This window comes from Ruditapes philippinarum, unplaced genomic scaffold, assembly GCF_026571515.1.
Source record: "Ruditapes philippinarum isolate M1 unplaced genomic scaffold, ASM2657151v2 ctg2432_1_1_1_1, whole genome shotgun sequence".
NCBI classification, from domain to species: domain Eukaryota; kingdom Metazoa; phylum Mollusca; class Bivalvia; order Venerida; family Veneridae; genus Ruditapes; species Ruditapes philippinarum.
The window spans coordinates 238,451-260,095 of record NW_026852842.1 but is presented as its reverse complement, the minus strand read 5'-3'; the positions used below and the strand labels follow the sequence as shown (position 1 = coordinate 260,095).

Sequence of the window (21,645 nt, the reverse complement as noted above, 5' to 3'; positions counted from 1 at the left end):
TCTTTAACTAATCAGACTAATCTATTAATGAACCATATACATGTTCATAGGACAAATGGTTTTAAACAAAATGTATATAACATGTTTTTGACCAAATCGCCATTCTCCCAAATGAGCCTTGAACAAACCAGAAAATTCAAGTGGTCCGATGGACCAGTGCATTTTAAAATTAGGTGGTCCTTGCAAAATTTAGGTGGTCTCGGACCAACGGACCACCGCTAATGTCGAGGCCTGAATGTACATAATGTAATATTGATATAAAATATAAATGATTTAATTTTTCAAATAAAATTGAGCTGTCTGTTTCTCAATACATGTATTTGAGATTCAGTTTGAATGGGAAAGTAAAAGCTCCTGAGTGAATGTGAGGAATCCAATTTCCAGGAAAGCATTAATGCTGGTTTGTTGATTCTGTTAATGAATAATATTTATTATTAAATGATCTTCAATTTCATATCATATTATATAATAACATATAATGTGCTCTAGGTAAAGATGTACATTAGAACCTTCATACATATCTACTTAAAATTAATAATTGACACCTCAGTTTGTAATTCTGATCAGTTGTGTAAAGCTATTTTTAGCACTGTCAATTTGCAATTGCTATGTCACGCTCCAGTGCACAGGCTATAAACATGTGTGTAAAGCACTTCAAACATGTGTGCTTAATGACATTTTAATGGAGTTTGATATATCTAGGATTTGATAGGTAGCTAGGAGTGGATTCAAGGTAATAATTTATGCATAGCTGAAAATTCCCATGTGACAAATTGACTCTTGTGGAGATTTTATCACAATCAGTAAAATGTGTGCGTTTCTTAATTTTTAAGAGTCAAAACCCCGGATTGAAAGTGCTAATGAAGCACTAGAGGGCGCATCTTATCAGTCAGGTACTAAAAGACTTTTAGTTCATGACATACATATGCAGATTAGACTATTAAAATATAAAAAAAAATAGACATGATGTTAATTGAGTATGTAATTATAAATCATAAATTGTAAAAATTATATATATTGATTTCAGGTATTGAAGAAAGGCAGGAAGATATTGATGTAGAGAGGATACCTGATGCTGTTCCACGTGGTGACTTTAAACCCATACCACCTCTATCAGACCCAATAACAATGATTGCACTTGATTTAGAGACTACAGACGTTAGTGAGTAGAATTCTTTAGCACATGTATATATATAAGTGTTAAAATAATTTTTAACCAGGTTTTCCGAAGGAAAAAACTGGTTATTAGATTGAGGTATGTCGGCGGGCGGGCGGCGGACGGGCGGGCGGGCGGGCGTAAACAATTTCTTCTGTGCGCAACTCCTCCTACATTTCTCAATGGATTTTGACCAAACTTTCACAGAAGCTTTGTCATCAAGTGCCCTGGCGCATATTGTCGGGGTTTTGCGATTAGATAATATTTGACCTAATTATGGCCCTTTGTTTTTTTTCCTTATATGAAATATATAGTGAACAATTTCTTCTGTGCGCAACTCCTCCTACATTTCTCAACGGATTTTGACCAAACTTTCTCAGAAGCTTTGTCATCAAGTGCCCTGACACATATTGCCAGGGTTTTGCAATTGGTATATATTTGACCTAATTATGGCCCTTTGTTTTTTTTCCTTATATAGAATATATAGTGAACAATTTCTTCTGTGCGCAACTCCTCCTACATTTCTCAACGGATTTTGACCAAAACTTTCTTAGAAGCTTTGTTATCAAGTGCCTGGCACATATTGTCGGGTTTTGTGATTGGATAATATTTGACCGAATTAAGGCCCTTTGTATATTTTTTCCTTATACAGAATATATAGAGAACAATTTCTTCTGTGCTCAACTTCTCCTACATTTCTCAACGGATTTTGACCAAACTTTCTTAGAAGCTTTGTTTTCAAGTGCCTGGCACATATTGTTGGGGTTTTGTGATTGGATAATATTTGACCGAATTATGGCCCTTTGTATATTTTTTCCTTATACAGATATATAGTGAACAATTTCTACAGTGCGCAACTTCTCCTACATTTCTCAATGGATTTTTGACCAAACTTTCACAGAAGCTATATCATAAAGTGCCCTGGCGCTCACTAAATTCCCATGTTTCTTCCAAGACATCATTCAAGTATTTTTTTAAAATTGTGAACATACTTTTCTTGATATCGCACAAAACACCACACGCCAATATTGTTGACAAAAGAAAATGACAAGAGAGGCAAAAATGCAAAAATTAAGCAAAAATAAAGTACTGTTTACCTTTCTAAAACATTTGGGAAAAAAAGGCGAATAGACAACATAAAATTTCTCAATCATTTTTGTTTGAGGAATATTAAAAAAGCCATAATTCCTCCTAAAAGTTCAATTAAAAACAAATGCCCCTTCATGACAAAGCTTCTGTGAAATATTTTGCTGAAAACCTGGTTGCATCGCATTGCGATGTTCCTTGTTGTCTCTTATTTTCATTTTGATTTCAAAGTATGAGCGAATTGTATATTGAAAGAAAAAAGGAATTAGATGTGTAAATAGAATAGTCCTGTTCAGTTTAAATATGAAGTAATTAAATTTTCAGTTTGTGCTGGACAAATGCCCCACATAACGCAGATTGCTGCCAAGGTTGTCAACAGTGGCATAGGACAAACATTCTGTGTATATGTACAAGCCCAAGATGCCAATTTCAACACAGTGCCCAGCAAGCTACAGGAATAACAGTCAATGGTGACATTATGACAGTAAACGGGACTGTTGTTGATACAGTTGACATCAATTGTGCTTTGGACTGTCTTTTACAGTGGCTTGATAAATACAGTAATGTTATTGTAACTGCCCACAATGGTAGAAGGTTTGACTTCCCTGTGCTTATTTCAGCCTTATGCAACACTAACAAAATAGATAGGTTTTTTAAATGTGCACAAGGATTAATGGACACTTTAATGTTATTTAGAAAAACCTTCCCGGGAAGACCTTCATATAAGCAGGAAGACCTTGCTCGTGACTATTACAATAAACATATAATGCACATAATGCCGAAGATGATGTTACAGCTTTGTGTAAAATACTTTCTCACAGCTGCTCATTGATATCTGTACAAGACCTGATGAAATTTACTTTTTCTCCAAGGCTGTTTACTTTAACTTTTTATCCAGCAAAGAAAAGGCAAAAAATCTGTGTACATTACAAGGTATTGTTGCTTGTGGCATTTGTAAATTGGCCACAGCTGAAAATATTGCCAGTTCAGGTCTAAATTTGAATAGTCTGAAGAAAATATATCTTAGACAGGGATTGCATAATACATTTACATGTAAGAACTCTGAAGCCAGCCACGTGTAACTAACACTAAAAGAGTTATAGAAAGTGTTATACCAAAACTTGTTGAACATTTTAAGAAATAATGAGGTGATAATGTAATTACAGTATTTTGTTAATTATTGTACTGTTGTTTGTAAAATCATTTATCAAAAGATTGTAATGAATATAATTTTTTGAACATAAAAACAATATTCCTTCATTATTATCAATTTGTTGTAGAAACTTTTGAAAGGTTGCTATAATAACTTGAAGCAGCTTTGGTTATATTTATGTACCAACAATTTAAGGGTCATATAACCAGTCATATATCATAAAATAGTAATTTTTATGGTACTGTATTCTATTTTTCTATGTAACATTTTATTTCAGTGATAATTGTAACTTTCATTTTGTTTCTAGCATTTTGGTCATAAATGATAACAAATGATAATTTGTTGGGTTTTTTTTGCATTATGGAAAATGGTAACCAAATTCATTTTTTTTATATATTTCCTGATTAAGGCGGTGTCATTGTTTTTTACATGTTCATTATAGTACAGGAAAACTCTAACAGAACTTGCTAAATTTCTTTCCTGCAAAAGTAGTTCAAAATCTATGATACAGAATTCTTTCAGGGTATGAATATTTAAAAAAAAAAATTAAAACCTAAATCTATTTTGTTGAGTAAGCTATTAAATGAATTGGCCATAGTAAAAAGTCTCTAGTAATTATTGATTAATTTCTTCAAATGGTAAAGATGATCAATGTTTTTTCTAGTGAGATTTGAACTTTTAACCGATTTTTTAAGAATGGAAAAAAATTACAAAATGGTTTCAATTTTTATGGAAAATGCATTGTCCGTGCACTGATCGAAGTGTGCATGATACTGAGAAGTAGTAAATATGAACACATTTTAGTTTTAACATTATTGTATTCATATTGTTAATGGTATCACTCCATAAAACACAAGAAAACTCATATTTTGATTGTCTTGAGTGAAAATAGTGAGAATTAGAAGACCTCTTTTTGTGGCTTAGGTCTTATCTTTATTTTTCCCTTTTCTGAGGTTGAGAATACCTTTTATAAATATGAATAACACATATTAAAATCTATTCTAAGGTGTTTTTAATTTAACTGATAAGTTTCTGACAACTATCAGGTAACTTGCTATGTAGTTCTTACTTCAAAAGAAAGTTTGATATTATAAATGTACATTTTTTGTTAGATTATGAATATTTTCGACCAATTTCGGACTATTTGAAAATTGACACATGTTTTGTTCAATAAGCTATAAAATGAAATAGCCATGGTAAAATCTCTTAAAAATTGGTGATTTGTTTCCTAAAATGATGTAGATAATTATTATCTATTCTATTTTTATTGAATATAAATAATTTTTTTTTAAAAAAATGTTAAAATTGGTATTTGGATTAAATTTTTAAACAAAAATGCATTGTCCGAGCACCGTTTTGAAACATTTTTGATACTGAAAAATAAAAAATATGAAAATATTTTAGTTTTTGTATTATTATTTTCATAGAATTGATGGAAGTACACTATAAAACACATATTTAGATAGTCTAAAATTATACTTTTGAAAATTAGACCTTGTTATGTTACTTAGGTCTTCACTTTATTTTCTCCATTTTCCGAAATTGAGGGTGACCATATTGAAACACAAATATCTAGAGTTGTAGATGGTAAAAGATGTTAAAAATCCTGCAATAACATGCTTAAATATTATATATTTGAAAAAGAAATGTTTCTTTGTTATTCTTGAAAGTGCCCATTAGGGTCCGTAATCCTGTTGTTTGTTTATTAATTGTTGTTTTTGTTTTTAATACTAAATTGAATATGTACTTATTGTGACAAAAAGGCTAGAAAATAAATATCTTTACTTAATACATGTTTAATGAAAACAAATAAAGTGAACGAAAACATGTTATTAGCGACGGCATATAAAAGGGTCAATAAGAATATTCATACGTATTGGGACTGAGAAGTAAGGTTGTTCATCCGGTATCATAGGTGTCGTCCCAAGCAGGTTAATTCTATATAAATTAAATAAACATCAAAATCGTTACCGAACAGATATGTCGGTATACTGCGAATATCATTATAATCAAGTGTCGTTAAAAGCTAGTCATACGGTATTTAGAATAGCTAACCGGTATCATTTTAGGATTAAATACAATTACTTGAACTATAACGTTTCATTATTGTTTGACAATGCAAGAAAAATATACATAACTGGTCAATATGGTAAAAAGAAGAGATTTTTTGTTCATGACGGCATTTGGTTTGACATCATATGGCATGTAAACATCCTTTTTCTTTACCCAGTGCATATTTTTCAAGTTATCATACACGATTGCCCTATATGTTTAATAAACAAACAAATGAAGTGTGGGAGCAAGGTGAGAATTTTTTTCATTGTGTCATCTTTTCAGATACAAAAGTAAACGAAATCGAAAAATATATACATAAAAATGCATCGAGATAGAACCATTTCAATGAGTTATGATTTTAAATCATTTATCTTATATATTGTATGCAAACCAATATATTTATGTCCAACTACAGTTCACGTTCTGTTGCATATAGCATTTCCTTTTCACATATTTATTTCTCGCAACAACGGACTTCAAAGACAGGATAGTTTGAAGGTATGAATGGTCATACTCTTGCATTGTTTTAGACCTGTTAAAGTCACCTGATGTTTTCGGATTTAATGCTTGTACGGAGGACATGGACTTATACCATTTCCTCATGGATTTCATTCTGTCTCAGCAATAAAATTTCCATGGCCGCGATTGATCACCCCATATCAACATTTAAACAAGTTACTTAAGGCAGTCACTCTTAATAATAACTCCGCGACAAACTGGCTTTGTTAAAAGGTAATTTGTAGGGTGAACTGTCTGTAAAAGATGTTCAATTTACCGTAATAATATTGGAGACAGTATAGGGTTAAGTAACCACAGAATCAAACCATCCTGTGTAAGATTAGCCTTTAAGTCCTAATTATTATGATTTTGGTTACATTATGTTTAGACTAAAGCTTTCAAATTTGTTTAACTTAAAGTCGCCAAAAACTTGTTATACAAATTCTTAAACATAACAGAAGGACAATACGTGTCATATGTTAATAACTTGTGATAAATTTTCTTTGTTTGAGTTTAACGGCACACTTTAATTGTTAAGTCATAGTGATAACTATATGATACGAGTTATAAAATGGCTGGAGTGACTTCTGTTGTTTCTGTTAAAAATATGGCGTGGCGGTTTTTGGGGGGTTTTTTTCTTCAGAAACACCCCAAGATTTCGCCCCTGTAACTAACGAGTTTCATATTATGATAACTGTTTTATCTCAACTTCTTAAACAATTGTTGTAACAGAATTCAGTAAATAAAAAACTTCGTGCACTTCTTTCTATTGTGCCCTTTCACTTTTGTTTGAATGGAAATCCCAAGATAAAATGAACCAATACCAGCTTAAGATGTCGTGAGCTAATTTAATTTCATTTCATTTTTTATCTTTGTTTATATTTATTTACAAGTATTTATATATATTTTTAATTTTCATTTTTTGCTGCTGGCAATGTTCGTTACCCTCTGCCCCTTTGGAAACATATGTGGAAAAACTACATTGATATATACAGGTCTGCCGAGTTTTTATCGTTTTCAGATGACTCGTTTAATAAATTTAATACAAACATAAAACACGAAAATTAAGATTCTATTTATGACATGACCAGAAAAAGCGCCCTGATAAACGAAGAAAAATAAATTGCTGTTCCTTTTTCTATATAAGGAGAAATGGGTCGAAGTTGTTAAACGTTTCTGACCCTCATGCGCTAAAAAAGTAGTACTAGTTAAAACAGTTTTTTTTTAAGGAAAAAAACTATTGTGCTTACTGACATATAATATCACATTTATTTCGTCAAATTCATAACATGTTTTTATATAACAATAACAAGACTTAATATCATTCATTTGTAAAAATATATTACATTGTCGGAGGTATATTTACACTATCGAAAAATAGAGATGAGACCATGGTCTTCTGTTTCGTCATTTCCTACCGGGTAATTCAAATTTCTACTTCAGGTTCGCGTGGTTCCGATTTATGTCAAAATGGAGGACGATGTATTGGGGAGAAACGGTGAAAAGACCAAAAAAAACAGGCACTTACCCCATTCAGAAAAACTTTTAGATCTGAAGGAGAACTACATTTTAATTTATCTGCAAGAAAACGTTCTAAATGTGCATATTGTGAGTGAGTTTTCGTGCGTCAATTAGATATTTATGTAATGTACTCTGTTGTGCTGCTCTTTAGCAGTTTAGTTGACGGTACTTAACATATACTAAACACTGACAAGTAAAATGGTTTCCTGCGGTGAACATTTTAATGATGTAAAGATATTTAATTTAACTATTTTTAACACTTTTTTGGGGGAGGGAGATAAAAAAACGTTTGTATCAGGAATATAGTTGACAATTGAATAAACGATCAATATAGGAGGGGGAAGGTCTTTGGAAACCGGTGACAGTTGAAGACCGGAGAAGGTCGAACATAAAACAAACACACAAGTTTACGCAGAAAATATCTCTATTTATTATGGCAGATGCCACTACGAATACATGGATTTTAATTTTGTAGATTTTCAGTATAAACAATTTATTGTTTATACAATTTTAGATAGATATTTAAGAAACATTGATATTTTTCAAACACATCATTCAAGTTTTTCCACCTTAAACGGTAAAATAATTATAGAAAATTGGAAATACCTCGTAATAGTTTTTTGTTCTGAATTAGGTAATTCGGTAAATCCTAACGGCAAACGGTATTTAGCTAGGTTTTTTCGGAGAGGTCAATTAACCAATCATGTACGGTTTACAGATCACATGCTCCTCCATGTACCGAAAACAGGTCACGTGCTCCTCCATGCCTCAAAAGTAAAACGCGTACCAATACGGTCTCTAGATCGCAGGGAATAAACTTAGCTAAAGAGACTTCACCGAACAGGTTTATAGTACTGCTAGACCTGTTTACTGTCTTACAACGTCAAAATAAAAGCGACATATAAAGTTATGAAAGCCAGAACTATGGTAAACTCATCATAAAGGTCATGGTCTTATCTTTATGTACAACGTGAGGTGAGTCTGTCAAAAGTTTTACCACAGGAACTTGAAATTCTATCAATATTAATGATAGTATCCAAAATAAACACCATTTACAGTTTATTTATACTGTATAGGGGGTATATTTTGGATATTATCATTAATATTGATAGAATTTCAAGTTCCTGTGCCTAAACATAGATTATGTTTTGTAAAATGTTATATATTTATACAGACAATAAATAAATTTTGATTTGATTTGAGTTAGTTTAATGTATGACCATATCACCCTCTTTCACTTCTCCCTATTTGTTTGTATTATGTTTTGGAAATATGCACCGGAGTAGGTTTGATTCTAAATTTATTGAACTAGTCTTATATATGCGAGCCTCTTCCCCGAAAAATTGGAGCTGAAAAAAGAGACAATGCCATATCCTGATTAAAGGCCAAGATCTCTGTAATATGAAATTAGGCAAAGCCTATGAACGGGGAAGTCGTTAAAAAAGTTTCTTTCATTTATCCGTTCTAAAGGTGTCATTTGTCATTTTATGCAATGTTTCCGTTTTCAACCCGAAAAGTTGAGATTTGTTATGTTATTGGAATACCCCGCCTATTAATAATATTATCATTGAGTTTCATAGTAAATGGCGGCGGTCAACTAAACTGATACTGAAAATTTCATTATTGTATCGCATTCTATATAAAAAAATTTTAATTGTTTTTTTTATTTCATTTTCTTTTAAATATACATGTGTTGTCTAAAGCTGGGCAAGCCAAAGCCCTTTGCCCTTTGCCAACTCCATCAGAAATTTTCACACTCTCAGACTCTGAAAAAATTCAAGTCAAACCATAAACCCTAAGAGCGAGGTTTGGTGCACCATTTACCGGTTTAAACTCCCCAGTAGTCATTATTATGCTGCTGACCGTTCCAAGGCGCCCCCTCTGTGTTCCTCAGATGTATGTCTATGTTGTTTTATACTGTTTTTGGTGACACTTTTGCTCGTGTCTCTTGTTGTTTCTCGTCTACGGTAAGTATCTTCCCTTGTCCCTACTTTTTATTTATTTTATTCCCCCCCCCCCCCTTCCCCGTGTCTCATGTCCCCTTCCCCTGTGCCTTTGACATTATGGGTCTTATATTAAATCATTTATTTGTTTTTGTTTTAGTTCCTTATTAGTTACTAATTGTGTATTCTGATGTAGTGGTTTGCCTGCCCGTACTCTGCCTTGTGCCCTGTCCTGTTTTTCTTTGGGGTCCTCCGGGCTCCTTGCTGCTGGCACTTGTTGCGGGTCGGTGGGGGCTGCGTTCATTGAATGCCGCCTTTCCTTGTCGATCTTGTTAATCATGTTTTAGAGCTTAATGTTTGTTAAATAATATCATCTTAAGTACTCTACCAAATTTGTTAAAATTTTGTCTCTTGTGTCAAAATTAGCCCCGCCTCTGGGAGCCATAGGTTTATCTTATATGTATAAAAATTCTGGAAACAAAGTTGATCCCTCGGAAGCATTAATCACAACAAAATTACATAAGAATTGCAGACTCGGTTTGATTGAGTCTGTACATGAGGGATAATGAACAAGTGCAACATCCCTCACGCCCCCTAGCACCGGCTTGAGCGGTACTCAATTCTCAACACTTAATAGTGCTGGATCAATGATCCCGAAGGACCAGAAAATATAACAACACTGAAGTGAAGTACGGGGCAACTTTTTACAGCTGCCACACGGCACTTGACACCTGCTGTTGTGAAGTAATAAAAATCTGGAAACAAAGTGTCCCGCGGAAGCAACAAAACCACATGAAAACTGCAGACTCGGTTTGATTGAGTCTGTACATGAGGGATAATGAACAAGTGCAACATCCCTCACGCCCCTAGCACCGGCTTGAGCGGTACTCAATTCTCAACACTTAATAGTGCTGGCATCAATGATCCCGAAGGACCAGAAAATATAACAACACTGAAGTGAAGTACGGGGCAAAACTTTTTACAGCTGCCACACGCACTTGACACCTGCTGTTGTGAAGTATAAAATTCTGGAAACAAAGTGATCCCTCGGAAGCATTAATCACAAACAAAATAACATAAGAATTGCAGACTCGTTTGATTGAGTCTGTACATGAGGGATAATGAATAAGTGCAACATCCCTCACGCCCCCTAGCACCGGCTTGAGCGGTACTCAATTCTCAACACTTTATAGTGTTGGTATCAATGATCCCGAAGGACCAGAAAATATAATCATCTTCTCTAATTTATAAAGGATAGAGTTAAAATATTTTGCATGAAACTCTCTTTATTCCAGAGTAAAAAAAATATGATAAACAAGATCAACAAGGAAAGGCGGCGTTCAATGAACGCAACCCCCATATGACCAAGCAACAAGAACCCAATGGCAAGGAGTCCAGGCGGACCCCAAACATAAAAAGGACAGGGCAAAGACACGTTAATCATTAAATGATAAATAATTTGTAACTGATTAGGAATTCAAAGAAAATAATAATAGGCCCACAAAGGGGAAGGGGACAGGAGACCGGGGGAAGGGGGGGGGGGGTTTAATCAAAGAAATAAAAACTAGAGGCAATGGGGAAGATACTTACCGTAGACGAGAAAACAACAAGGGACGCAAGCAAAAGTGTCACCAAAACAGTATGAAACAACATAGACATACATCTGAGGAACACAGTGGGGCGCCGCCTTGGAACGGTCAGCAGCATAATAATGACTGCTGGGGAGTTTTAAACCGGTTAATGGTGCACCAAAACTCGCTCTTAGCCCCACCATGTTCCTATAACGAGACAGTGTAAATAAAATGAATCCCCGCCAAGTGAAATTCTAACAGTTGTCATGGTTACAAAAGGTTAAATAAGTAAAACACTAAAATGATCATGTAGAAACATATAAAAGTAAACCCAATGACCATAACAAAAGTACTCAATGTCCTAAAGGAAGACAGAGCAACAAGAAAATCACCTACAAGGGCCCGACGAAAGCAAGGCAGAAGACGAACATTAAGACAATTCAGTCCCAAAGGGCTTTACGAACTATCCATCATAGAGTCTCCCACTTGGTCCGTCAGATGCAATCAAAAGAGGAAAGCGTAGTCTATATATAAGTCTATATATATATTGTCCTTTTTGATTTATTAATTATTACTGTTGTAATTCTTTTCAGATGACGAGCATGGTTATTCTGCTAATTATCCAGATGTAAGTTTATTATCCCCTGCTGATGGAATCAAAAGGGGGATATTGTTTGGGCGTTATCAGTCTGTTCATCCAACCATCTGTCTATCTGTCCATCCGAATTTCATTTCTGTGCTATTTCTCTGCAACATCTGGCTGGGACTCAACAAATAGATAAATACAGAGTCCCTAAAGAAAGCCCAACACGGCAAAATTGAAAATGTTGCAGGCTCGGTTTGATTGAGCCTGTTCATGGACGGTACTGGAAAGTGCAAGTTACCGTCCACGCCCCCTAGCACCGGCTTAAGCAGAATTCAACATTTAAACGTGAAATAGTAAAATTTTGAATTTAGAAACATCCGCAGATGTGTTCATACGGCGGTTATCATGGAATCTTCAATGTGACACTTCCGTGCCATTCCATGAAAAGCGGCGTATGGTCCCCAATTAATAAAAAGCGTGTGCCCTAAACGAGAAAACAATGGGCGGAACTAAATAAAATGGAATTAAAGACTGTAATAATATATTCAAGTTGAAATTACTCAAAAGAACAATGTGACTCACATACTAAAGAACATTGTGACTCACTACTATTAAATGTCCTAGCAAAATATATCTTAAAACTTTGTTGCAATTCAGCATTATTAAATATGTATATATTAATGTACATGTCTTAATTGATGAATGATTAAGGAATAACTTGCTTACATTGAATTGATGTTGACAAATATCTAACTTAAATAAATTGTTTTTTTTATTTGCTCACCTTACACAAAGTGACAAGGTGAGCTTTTGTGATTGCTATTCATGTGCTGTCTGTCCGCCATCCGTTAACCTCTACTGTAAACAACATCTGCTCATAAACCACAGAGCCAATTTCATTCAAACTTCACAGAAATGTTCCTTTGATGGTCACCTCTGAAAATTGTTCAATGCAGAACTGTGGTTGCCATGGCAACGGAAAGAAAAAACTTTAAAAATTCTCTTTTAAAATAGATAAATACAGAATCCCTAAAGAAAGCCCAACACGGCAAAATTGAAAATGTTGCAGGCTCGGTTTGATTGAGCCTGTTCATGGACGGTACTGGAAAGTGCAAGATACCATTCACGCCCCCTAGCACCGGCTTAAGCAGAATTCAACATTTAAACGTGAAATAGTAAAATTTGGAATTTAAAAACATCCGCAGATGTATTCAACGGCGGTTATCATGGAACCTTCAATGTGACACAGTCTTGCCATTCCATGAATAGCGGCGTATGGTCCCCAAGTAATATAAAGCGTGTGCCCTAAACGAGAAAACAATGGGCGGAACTAAATAAAATGGAATTTTGAAAGGGGATCAGAGGTTATGAAGCCTGCGTATCACAGATAAGACGTCAAAAGACAATTTTAAAAGGCAGGCAACATATCCTAAGAGTGATTCAACATTATTCAAGTAGGAATATTGGAACCACCCAACTAGAAAATGCCGAAAAGTTAAAACTAAAAATACCACAAGCACAACAATAATGTCGTGCTGAACAATCTTCAAGGATCGAAAATATAACATCATTGATTAAATGTACGGGGAGACTTTTTACAGCCGCCACACGGCACAAATAACACGGATGTGATCATAAAATTGATAAATACAGAATCCCTAAAGAAAGCCCAACACGGCAAAATTGAAAATGTTGCAGGCTCGGTTTGATTGAGCCTGTTCATGGACGGTACTGGAAAGTGCAAGTTACCGTTCACGCCCCCTAGCACCGGCTTAAGCAGAATTCAACATTTAAACGTGAAATAGTAAAATTTGGAATTTAGAAACATCCGCAGATGTATTCATACGGCGGTTATCATGGAACCTTCAATGTGACACAGTCGTGCCATTCCATGAAAAGCGGCGTATGGTCCCAAAGTAATAAAAAGCGTGTGCCCTTAACGAGAAAACAATGGGCGGAACTAAATAAAATGGAATTTTGAAAGGGGATCAGAGGTTATGAAGCCTGCGTATCACAGATAAGACGTCAAAAGACAATTTTAAAAGGCAGGCAACATATCCTAAGAGTGATTCAACATTATTCAAGTAGGAATATTGGAACCACCCAACTAGAAAATGCCGAAAAGTTAAAACTAAAAATACCACAAGCACAACAATAATGTCGTGCTGAACAATCTTCAAGGATCGAAAATATAACATCATTGATTAAATGTACGGAGAGTCCTGGGGGTCTTTTTTATATGTAAATAGTAAAAACTTACAAAAATTCTCCTTTTTAAAAACCCAAAGAGGTACATTTTTTGTAGAGGTTAGATATTTAGCATGAAAACATCTTCAAATAGGTGTCTACCAAGCATGTTCAAATAAAAGCCCTGAAGTCCAAATTGGCCCAGCCCTAGGGGATCTTTGATTTTCCTTATATGTATAACGTAAAGGTTAGATATTTAGCATGAAACATTTTCTAATGGGAGTCTACCAAGCATGTTTAGATAAAAACCCTGGGATCAATTTTGCCCCGCCCAAGGGGGTTATTGATTTTCTTTATAATTATGTATATAGTAAAAACTTAAAAAAACACAATGAGCTAGGACTTAGATATTTGGCATGAAGCATTTTCTAATAGGTGTCTACCAAGTTTGTACAAATAAAAGCACTGGGGTCAAAATTGGCCCTGTCTTAGGGGGGTCTTTGATTTTCCTTATATGTATATAGTAAAAACCAAAAAAAATCTTCTTTTAAAAACACCCAAAGAGCTAGAATATGATAAACAAGATCGACAAGGAAAGGCGGCATTCAATGAACGCAGCCCCCACCCGACCCAGCAACAAGCGCCAGCGGCAAGGAGCCCAGGAGGACCCCAAAGAAAAACAGGACAGGGCACAAGGCAGAGTACGGGCAGGCAAACCACTACATCAGAATACATAATTAGTAACTTATAAGGAACTAAAACAAAACAAATAAATGATTTAATATAAGGCTCATAATGTCAAAAGGCACGGGGGAAGGGGACATGAGACACGGGGAAGGGGGGGGAATAAAATAAATAAAAACTAGGGACAAAGGGAAGATACTTACCGTAGACGAGAAACAACAAGAGACACGAGCAAAAGTGTCACCAAAACAGTATAAAACAACATAGACATACATCTGAGGAACACAGAGGGGCGCCGCCTTGGAACGGTCAGCAGCATAATAATGATGACTACTGGGGAGTTTAAACCGGTTAATGGTGCACCAAACCTCGCTCTTAGCCCCACCATGTTCCTTTAAACGAGACAGTGTAAATAAAATGAATCCCCGCCAAGTGAAATTCTCACAGTTGTTATGGTTACAAAAGGTTAAATAAGTAAAACACCAAAATGATCATGTAGAAACATATAAAAGTAAACCCAATGACCATAACAAAAGTACTCGATGTCCTAAAGGAAGACAGAGCAACAAGAAAATCACCTACAAGGGCCCGACGAAGCAAGACAGAAGACAAACATTAAGGCAATTCAGTCCCAAAGGGCTTTAAGAACTGTCCATCATATAGTCTCCCACTTGGCCCGTCAGATGTAATCAAAAGAGGAAAGCGTAGTGTCCAACTGTAAATGGGTTGAACACCAAAGAGCTAGAAGTTAGATATTTAGCATGAAACATCTACTAATGGGTGTCTACCAAGCTTGTTCAAATAAAAGCCCTGGGGTGTTTTATTTTCCTAATATGAACTCATCTTTTGGAATTGTTGCTTTCCCTTAGCAATAGCAACCAGTAAATGTTCTAACGCATGCACTTTTTCATTTACAAATATGAACTTTGTGATAACAGTTTAAGATTTAAATTTGACACCTGCTTTTTTTTTTTAAGTTTACAATATTACTTGTTCCTTATCATGAGGAGTTTTTATACTCAGGTGAGCGATTTCAAGGCCATGATGGCCCTCCTGTTTTGCATTTACAGGTAGAAGAGGCAACCAGAATGGAAGATGTGCCAGTTGTGCGTGTTTGGTGTGAGCCTTTAAGATCACATGGTCTTATTTCCTATGTGAAAAAGAAATTTTTTTGCTATTGTTGCAAAAAAAATTATTGCCAACATTCCAAAAAAATCAAAGAATTATGTGCAAGTAATGACACCATCATTCCTGCTCTTCAAGAACTGCAGGAACTATCTGAAGCTGATGAGGCAACTGAAAGTAAACCAAAAGCAAACATGACAAAGTGCCATTCATATAGAAAAATTCCATTTCATATGTCCGAAGCAGGGAAAGCAATTTTTAAAAATGGAGTGGCACAGAATATAAAAATGATTGCTGGACAACCTGTTTTCGTTCCAGGAGAAAGCATCTGCCGCCACTGTCGAGGAAATTTAAACATGGAAGATCCAGTTGCCGAGAGATGGATCGCATCAGAAAATGTTATGTACATCACAAACACGTTTTTTGGATCCGGGACATGTAAGGCCTAAATAAGTTTATATTGTAATTCTGGTAATAGTTTAGGTATGGATTTGATTCATATGTGGACAAAAAAAAATTGTTACCAAACAGACATGTGATAATTTTTAATCTTAACTTTTCTTTTTAAAGATTTGTTTAAACTGCTTATTTGTTTGCTTTTAGAATAATAAAAAAATCAAGTGTTGTCCCCGCCCTGTGTAAGCTCTTTTTTTTATTATTATCTTGAACACTGGCACAGAAATTATGACTTAAAAACTGTTGTTTTATTTTATGCTTAATTATGTTGAAATCTGCATTGTTAAATATAGTTTGGTCCTAACAGAGGAAACAGACATGCATATGAGTTAAAAGCATCAAGATTTAAAAATTTTGACATTTATGTACATTTCCAAATTTTGTTTTCTTGACAGCTTTCTATAGACCATGTTTGAATTGCGATTCTGTAACATTATATGATGGCCTTGATGATTGTTTATTGAATATGGGAAGTTTTCTTGTTGGGCATGATGCACAATTTTCTACATGGAAGGTAAATACAATCACAGCTTTTTTGACAGGTCTGGACTGTGTTTAGTTTTAACAACTCTTAACTCTTGCATTTATTTCAATATTTACCAGCACATAGATCATCTCAGTCCATGATGTAATTGTGTAGGAGGTACAGTTCTGTGTTATTATGGGATTACTTCTTGTAGTGTAAGGTAACACACTTACTCCAGTAAGAATTCTAGGTTCAAGTCCTAGCAAGGAGCCCTAACACACAGAACTCAACCAAATGTTAAGACAGACCATTACTTGTCTAAAATTGTCATAGCTTTTTTCTTTAAATTCTATATTGGCATGTCTATACTGTCAGAGGAAAAAAGAGAGCACTTATCTGCACTACACCATAGCACTGAATAGATTTTTTTTTTTATTTGTATTTCCTATAAAAAAATAACATGATAGTACTTTTTTGAATTTCAATAATAAAGAGGCATTCAATGTATCTGTGAGATCTTTTAACAGAATAAGATTCATACATTGTGGCTACTTGGCATAGTTGTTACCTAAATCAAAAATGTGATTATTTTCAGAAGGCCCCTTTACACTTACTACAGTGTGTTTGTTGACAACCATGCAGATTGTGGGAATAGCAATATCTTACAAGATTTCTCATATCATAAGCTGAGGGCTGCTTATGGATTTCCTATCTAAATTTGCTTGATATAGACTATACAGAAGGGTTTTCCTGTCCAGATTGTCCAGGAGATGGTGGTCCTGAAATTGTCATTTGTGACGGGACCTCACTTTCTTTTCAAAGAAGAATGTGGACTTTCAAAAATTCGGAATTGCCCAAAGACAGTGGCCCAAAAGGGAAATCTAAGTATAAATATGTTTTGATAACTTCTAATGCTTGATAAAAATCTACAATACATTTCTTTGAAATAACAGTTGTAAGAAGAAAAATAAATTATAATCACCAAAGCTTGATAGGCCGCATGAACAAAAGAAAACAGCCATAACATATGAAATTTTTTTCCACATTTTTCAAACTGCTCTCTGTTACAAAAAAATGGTCACCAGAGCTTAATAGAAAACCTTTAAATGACAACTCCTTAACCACTTGGTCCATTTCAACTAAACTGTACAGAATTATTGCTGTATGGCCCTTTAACAAAATGGCTAAAAGTATTGAGCTCTACAGGACACAATGGCTGCCAGAGCTGTCTTTGATCGATAATGGCAATATTGTCACTTGAGCATTTAATGGCCATTATGGCTCTCTAACATTTTTTTTATACTTTATTGAATCGTTAAAGATATGTCCCTGAATAATGCCATCAACTTTTGATAATATGGGCTCATTTAGGTAAGATAAATAAGACTGCTATAGGGCATTCATCAATGTTTCATTCCAAAGAAAAATGAATAAATCTTATGCTAGTCATCACTGATAGTTCTTCATGACATTTGTTGATCTAGTCTAAATATGATAATGGATATAATTCCTTTACCTTTCCAGCTTTAATGATCGCATATTCTTACCAGATGTAAGAACAAGACATCTTCTCCATAGGTATGCTGTAGGAGGTGAAGTTGTGCGGGGCAAAAAAGCTAAAATTCTAAGTAATCCAGAAAAACAAGAATTGTTTCATCTTTTGAAGGAATTCCCATCATTGGTGCTCTTTCTTAAATCTGTGGATGATGGAAGTTTAAGGCTGCCACCAAAATTCCGAACTTTTGTAACATCATTATCTTCATCTTCACCAGTATGTGCATATATCCACCCCAATGAAACCGTGTACTCACTTATGAAAGATTTAATATCTGGGTATAAGATAAAAGAAGATTTGACAAAATGGCAGTTATTACACCAACATATTCCAATAATTTATGAGATAATGGAACAGTGCAGCACGTCCCACATTCCAGAAGAAATGATGCCACTACTTCACGAATTGCTGGAAATTTCATTGTATCCATTTGAAAATCTTTCCAAGGATAATTATGCTGACACACAGATGCAGGAGAATGAAATGTCATTTTTTCCATCTTTGCGCACATGTAGAGCCCGAGGCATTTACTCTCTGGATTCCTCTAGATCGAAACCTGCATGCGGGAAAAGATACAAAGGCCATCCATCTTTGCTACCTGGAGTATTCACTCTATTTTGCCCCCATGGTAAGTGAATATGCTGTCACCATTTACTCTTCTTGAGCAATGCCAAAGTTCCCTATCACTCTATGTAAACTTATACATGTACCTTATAAGATTTTTTTAAAACCACTCAGTCAAACTATTCCAAACAGATTATCTATTTTTGGCAGTTATAACTTATTATTTTTGCCGTCTGCTCAAAGTACATATGGGCTAATGGTAGGTTGAATGAATATCAGGCATGTAGACATGTGTTCTTGCTTTTGATGAGAGTATTTACATTTTGTAATCATCCTCGCCCAGAGATTTTAAACTTTATAAACTCATTTATATTGAACATAAGCTCATTTTATAATGGTAGCATTTAATTATTATTTTTCATTGTGCAACATTATTCTTATAATATTTATATATGTATTGATTTAATTTATATTGGATCTAACAGTTTCTATTTTTTTTCTCAGGTGTATGTTATGGTTTCCAGGTGATGCAAAGCAATGAATCCCCTGATGTACCTTTTACAATATTTAAAACCAGATTTAAGAAAGGTAATTAATGTATCACAAATATATAAAATTATATACATCATTTTATCATTCCAAATATAACTGTCAAAGGACATGAGCAATTTCTAAAAGAGCTTTCAAAAGAACCCTCTGAAGTCTATTATCATTGTGCTTTTAGCACTTTGATAACATATGCTGTTGTTTTCTGGTTGATGTCTTCACAACTGACAGTTCTTCTCTCAATATTAACATGTTGATAAATACTTTGCACAGTTGAAATTCAGATTCTACTTGACAGTGTGGTTGTGAATAACTTTAAATAGTGATATTTTTGATATTTATAATGCTATGAAATATTTTGTTCAACTTACATATAAGAAATATGCACACACAAATTGATTTAGTAAATCTTTATCTATGATGTGATTCAATGGCTAACAGAAGCATTTGATAGCAGTGGTCATTGATGTAATATCTTCTTTATTAGATGTAGACACATTATTGTTGTTGAGAAATAGTTCTTTCTTTTCAGCCCCGAAGATTGTCATATATGACAATGCTTGTGCACTGCATTCATATTGTATCAGTAGAGACCCTTTGTTTTTTAAAGATACAATTTTCCTTGTCGATAGGCTACATTGGGATAACCATAGTGGTAAGTACATTGTACTTTATTTCTTAAAAGTGATAAAAACTATGAATATGAAGTTTTTAGAATTTTGCTTTACAGTAATTCTAGCAATGTGTCGGGACATTCTTAAGTAACATTCTAAGACTAGCCTGTAGATTCAAGTCTGTTCATTCTTTTATAAAGATTTGATTTAAAGCAGCACGCCTCCAGATTAATGAAAATTTTCAAATGTATTTAACAGTATAATATTGTGAAGTTACCAAAGGAATGCAATTTACAAATTATCAATGGCATGAACAACCCATGTTAATTACCAGAAAGAGGTCGAAATACACAAAAATGGCGTTAACTGCGTTAGTAACGCAATACAAATATAGTTTTAAATACTGAAAAATATGTAATTAATCGCATATACCCTGTAAATAATTACTAGAATTTTGAATCTTTATACTTTTCCTTAAATATTAGTACAGTTTTCTCAGGTTTGATTTTGTCAAAATATTTTTGCTCATCTGGAGGCGTGCAGCTTTAAGATGATTAAAGAAAATTGCAAAATATCTAATCCTAAGGGGTGTCCATGGCCGAGTGGATAAAGTTTTTGACTTCAAACCACTTGCTCCTTACTGCTGTGGGTTCGAATCATGACAGGGACTTTAAATTCTTTCATGTGGGGAAGCTATCCAACTGGCTTATGGAACCTCGGTGGTTCTACTCAGGTGCCCGTTCGTGCCTGAAATAATGCATGGAAGGGCACCGAAGGTCTTCCTCCACCAGTAAAGCTTGAACGTCAACAAATGACCAGTATACTGTGTTGGTATGATGTAAAACCCAACCAAACATAATCCTAAATTCAAAGTAATGAAAAATATTTTAAATAAACCTTTGACTAACTCAGGATCTAACTTAAGAATTATCAGTTGCTTTATATCTTTTCAGGATGCAGTTACGGATATTGTTTGGACTTGTACCCACAACTTAATTACCTTAACAGCCAAACAAATGAACAGGCAAATGCTGGGCTCAAACGTATTAAAGATCAGTTATCATATATGACAGCAGACAATTTCATGAAGCATTGCTCACTCTATTTATGGAATAAAAATAATAAAAAGATTAATTCATAATAATAAGTCCAAATAAAACTATTTCTTAGGTTCTTTGGATTAATTGTTCTGAGCAAAGATGAGAGAAAATGCATATTCTTTATCTTTTTACTGGTAGAAAAATAAATACAGCAACTTTTCAATCAAAAATAAGCCTCATGAAGAGATAAAAGCAGAAATTGTTACATTGTTTAGATTAAAAAAGCCTGGCATTTCTTTTTACTGTATTATGTGCGATTAATGACTGATTTTTCAGTATTTAAAGCTATATTTCTACTGTGTTATGTTATTATAATTTATTAATGCACTAAAGGGTATTAATTCATATTTTGACCACTTTTTGGTAATTAACTCGATTGGTAAGTGACATTGATAATGTATCAATTGCTTCCTTTTTGTTACTTCAAAAATATAACACAGAAATAAGTTTTCAAATTTTTCATGAAAATTAGCATGAATCTAGAGGCTTGCTGCTTTAAAGTACATTAATGATTTTTAGATCTAAGGCAACATATAGTTCTTTTGGGTTTTTTTTGTACCCAAAATTGTTGCAAAAGCTTAAAGTAAGTTCAATTTGCTTTAAAAGTTGAAGTGACTTTTATTGAGTGGAATCACATGTGAACTGTATATATCAGTGTATAAAATTGGTAATAGTGAACAATAACTGTAACACAAGTTATTTTGAATGAAACTAATCTTTTGTGAAAAGACACAACAATGTTAAATAATATTACTTTAGTATTCTTTGCATTACCAAAG

General features: G+C 34.1%; 3 protein-coding genes across 5 annotated transcripts in view; all 3 read left to right on the top strand.

The window, feature by feature from the left end:
• The window catches only part of LOC132726004 (uncharacterized), a 6,210-nt gene extending 2,764 nt beyond the window's left edge, over window positions 1-3,446 (top strand). For 2 of the 3 annotated variants that reach the window (XM_060711254.1, XM_060711246.1), the window contains one exon: window positions 2,567-3,446. In XM_060711254.1, the coding sequence (XP_060567237.1) occupies window positions 2,567-3,074 (508 nt within the window). In that variant the 3' untranslated portion in view covers window positions 3,075-3,446. Of the gene's footprint in view, window positions 1-1,027; window positions 1,163-2,566 lie in introns of all 3 variants that reach the window. The other variant, XM_060711262.1, reaches the window with a different exon arrangement.
• LOC132725958 (uncharacterized) overlaps window positions 1-17,118 on the top strand; it is a 24,284-nt gene extending 7,166 nt beyond the window's left edge. The window contains exons 2-5 of the mRNA XM_060711189.1: window positions 11,577-11,611; window positions 15,511-16,003; window positions 16,417-16,535; window positions 17,083-17,118. Of these exons, the coding sequence (XP_060567172.1) occupies window positions 15,529-16,003; window positions 16,417-16,535; window positions 17,083-17,118 (630 nt within the window). The 5' untranslated portion in view covers window positions 11,577-11,611; window positions 15,511-15,528. The remainder of the gene's footprint in view (window positions 1-11,576; window positions 11,612-15,510; window positions 16,004-16,416; window positions 16,536-17,082) is intronic.
• LOC132726025 (uncharacterized) lies at window positions 16,944-21,645 on the top strand. The gene is made up of 5 exons (XM_060711273.1): window positions 16,944-17,372; window positions 18,012-18,670; window positions 19,111-19,194; window positions 19,685-19,807; window positions 20,720-21,645. The coding sequence occupies exons 1-5, from the start codon at window positions 17,314-17,316 to the stop codon at window positions 20,905-20,907; spliced, it is 1,113 nt and encodes a 370-aa protein (XP_060567256.1). The 5' UTR covers window positions 16,944-17,313; the 3' UTR covers window positions 20,908-21,645.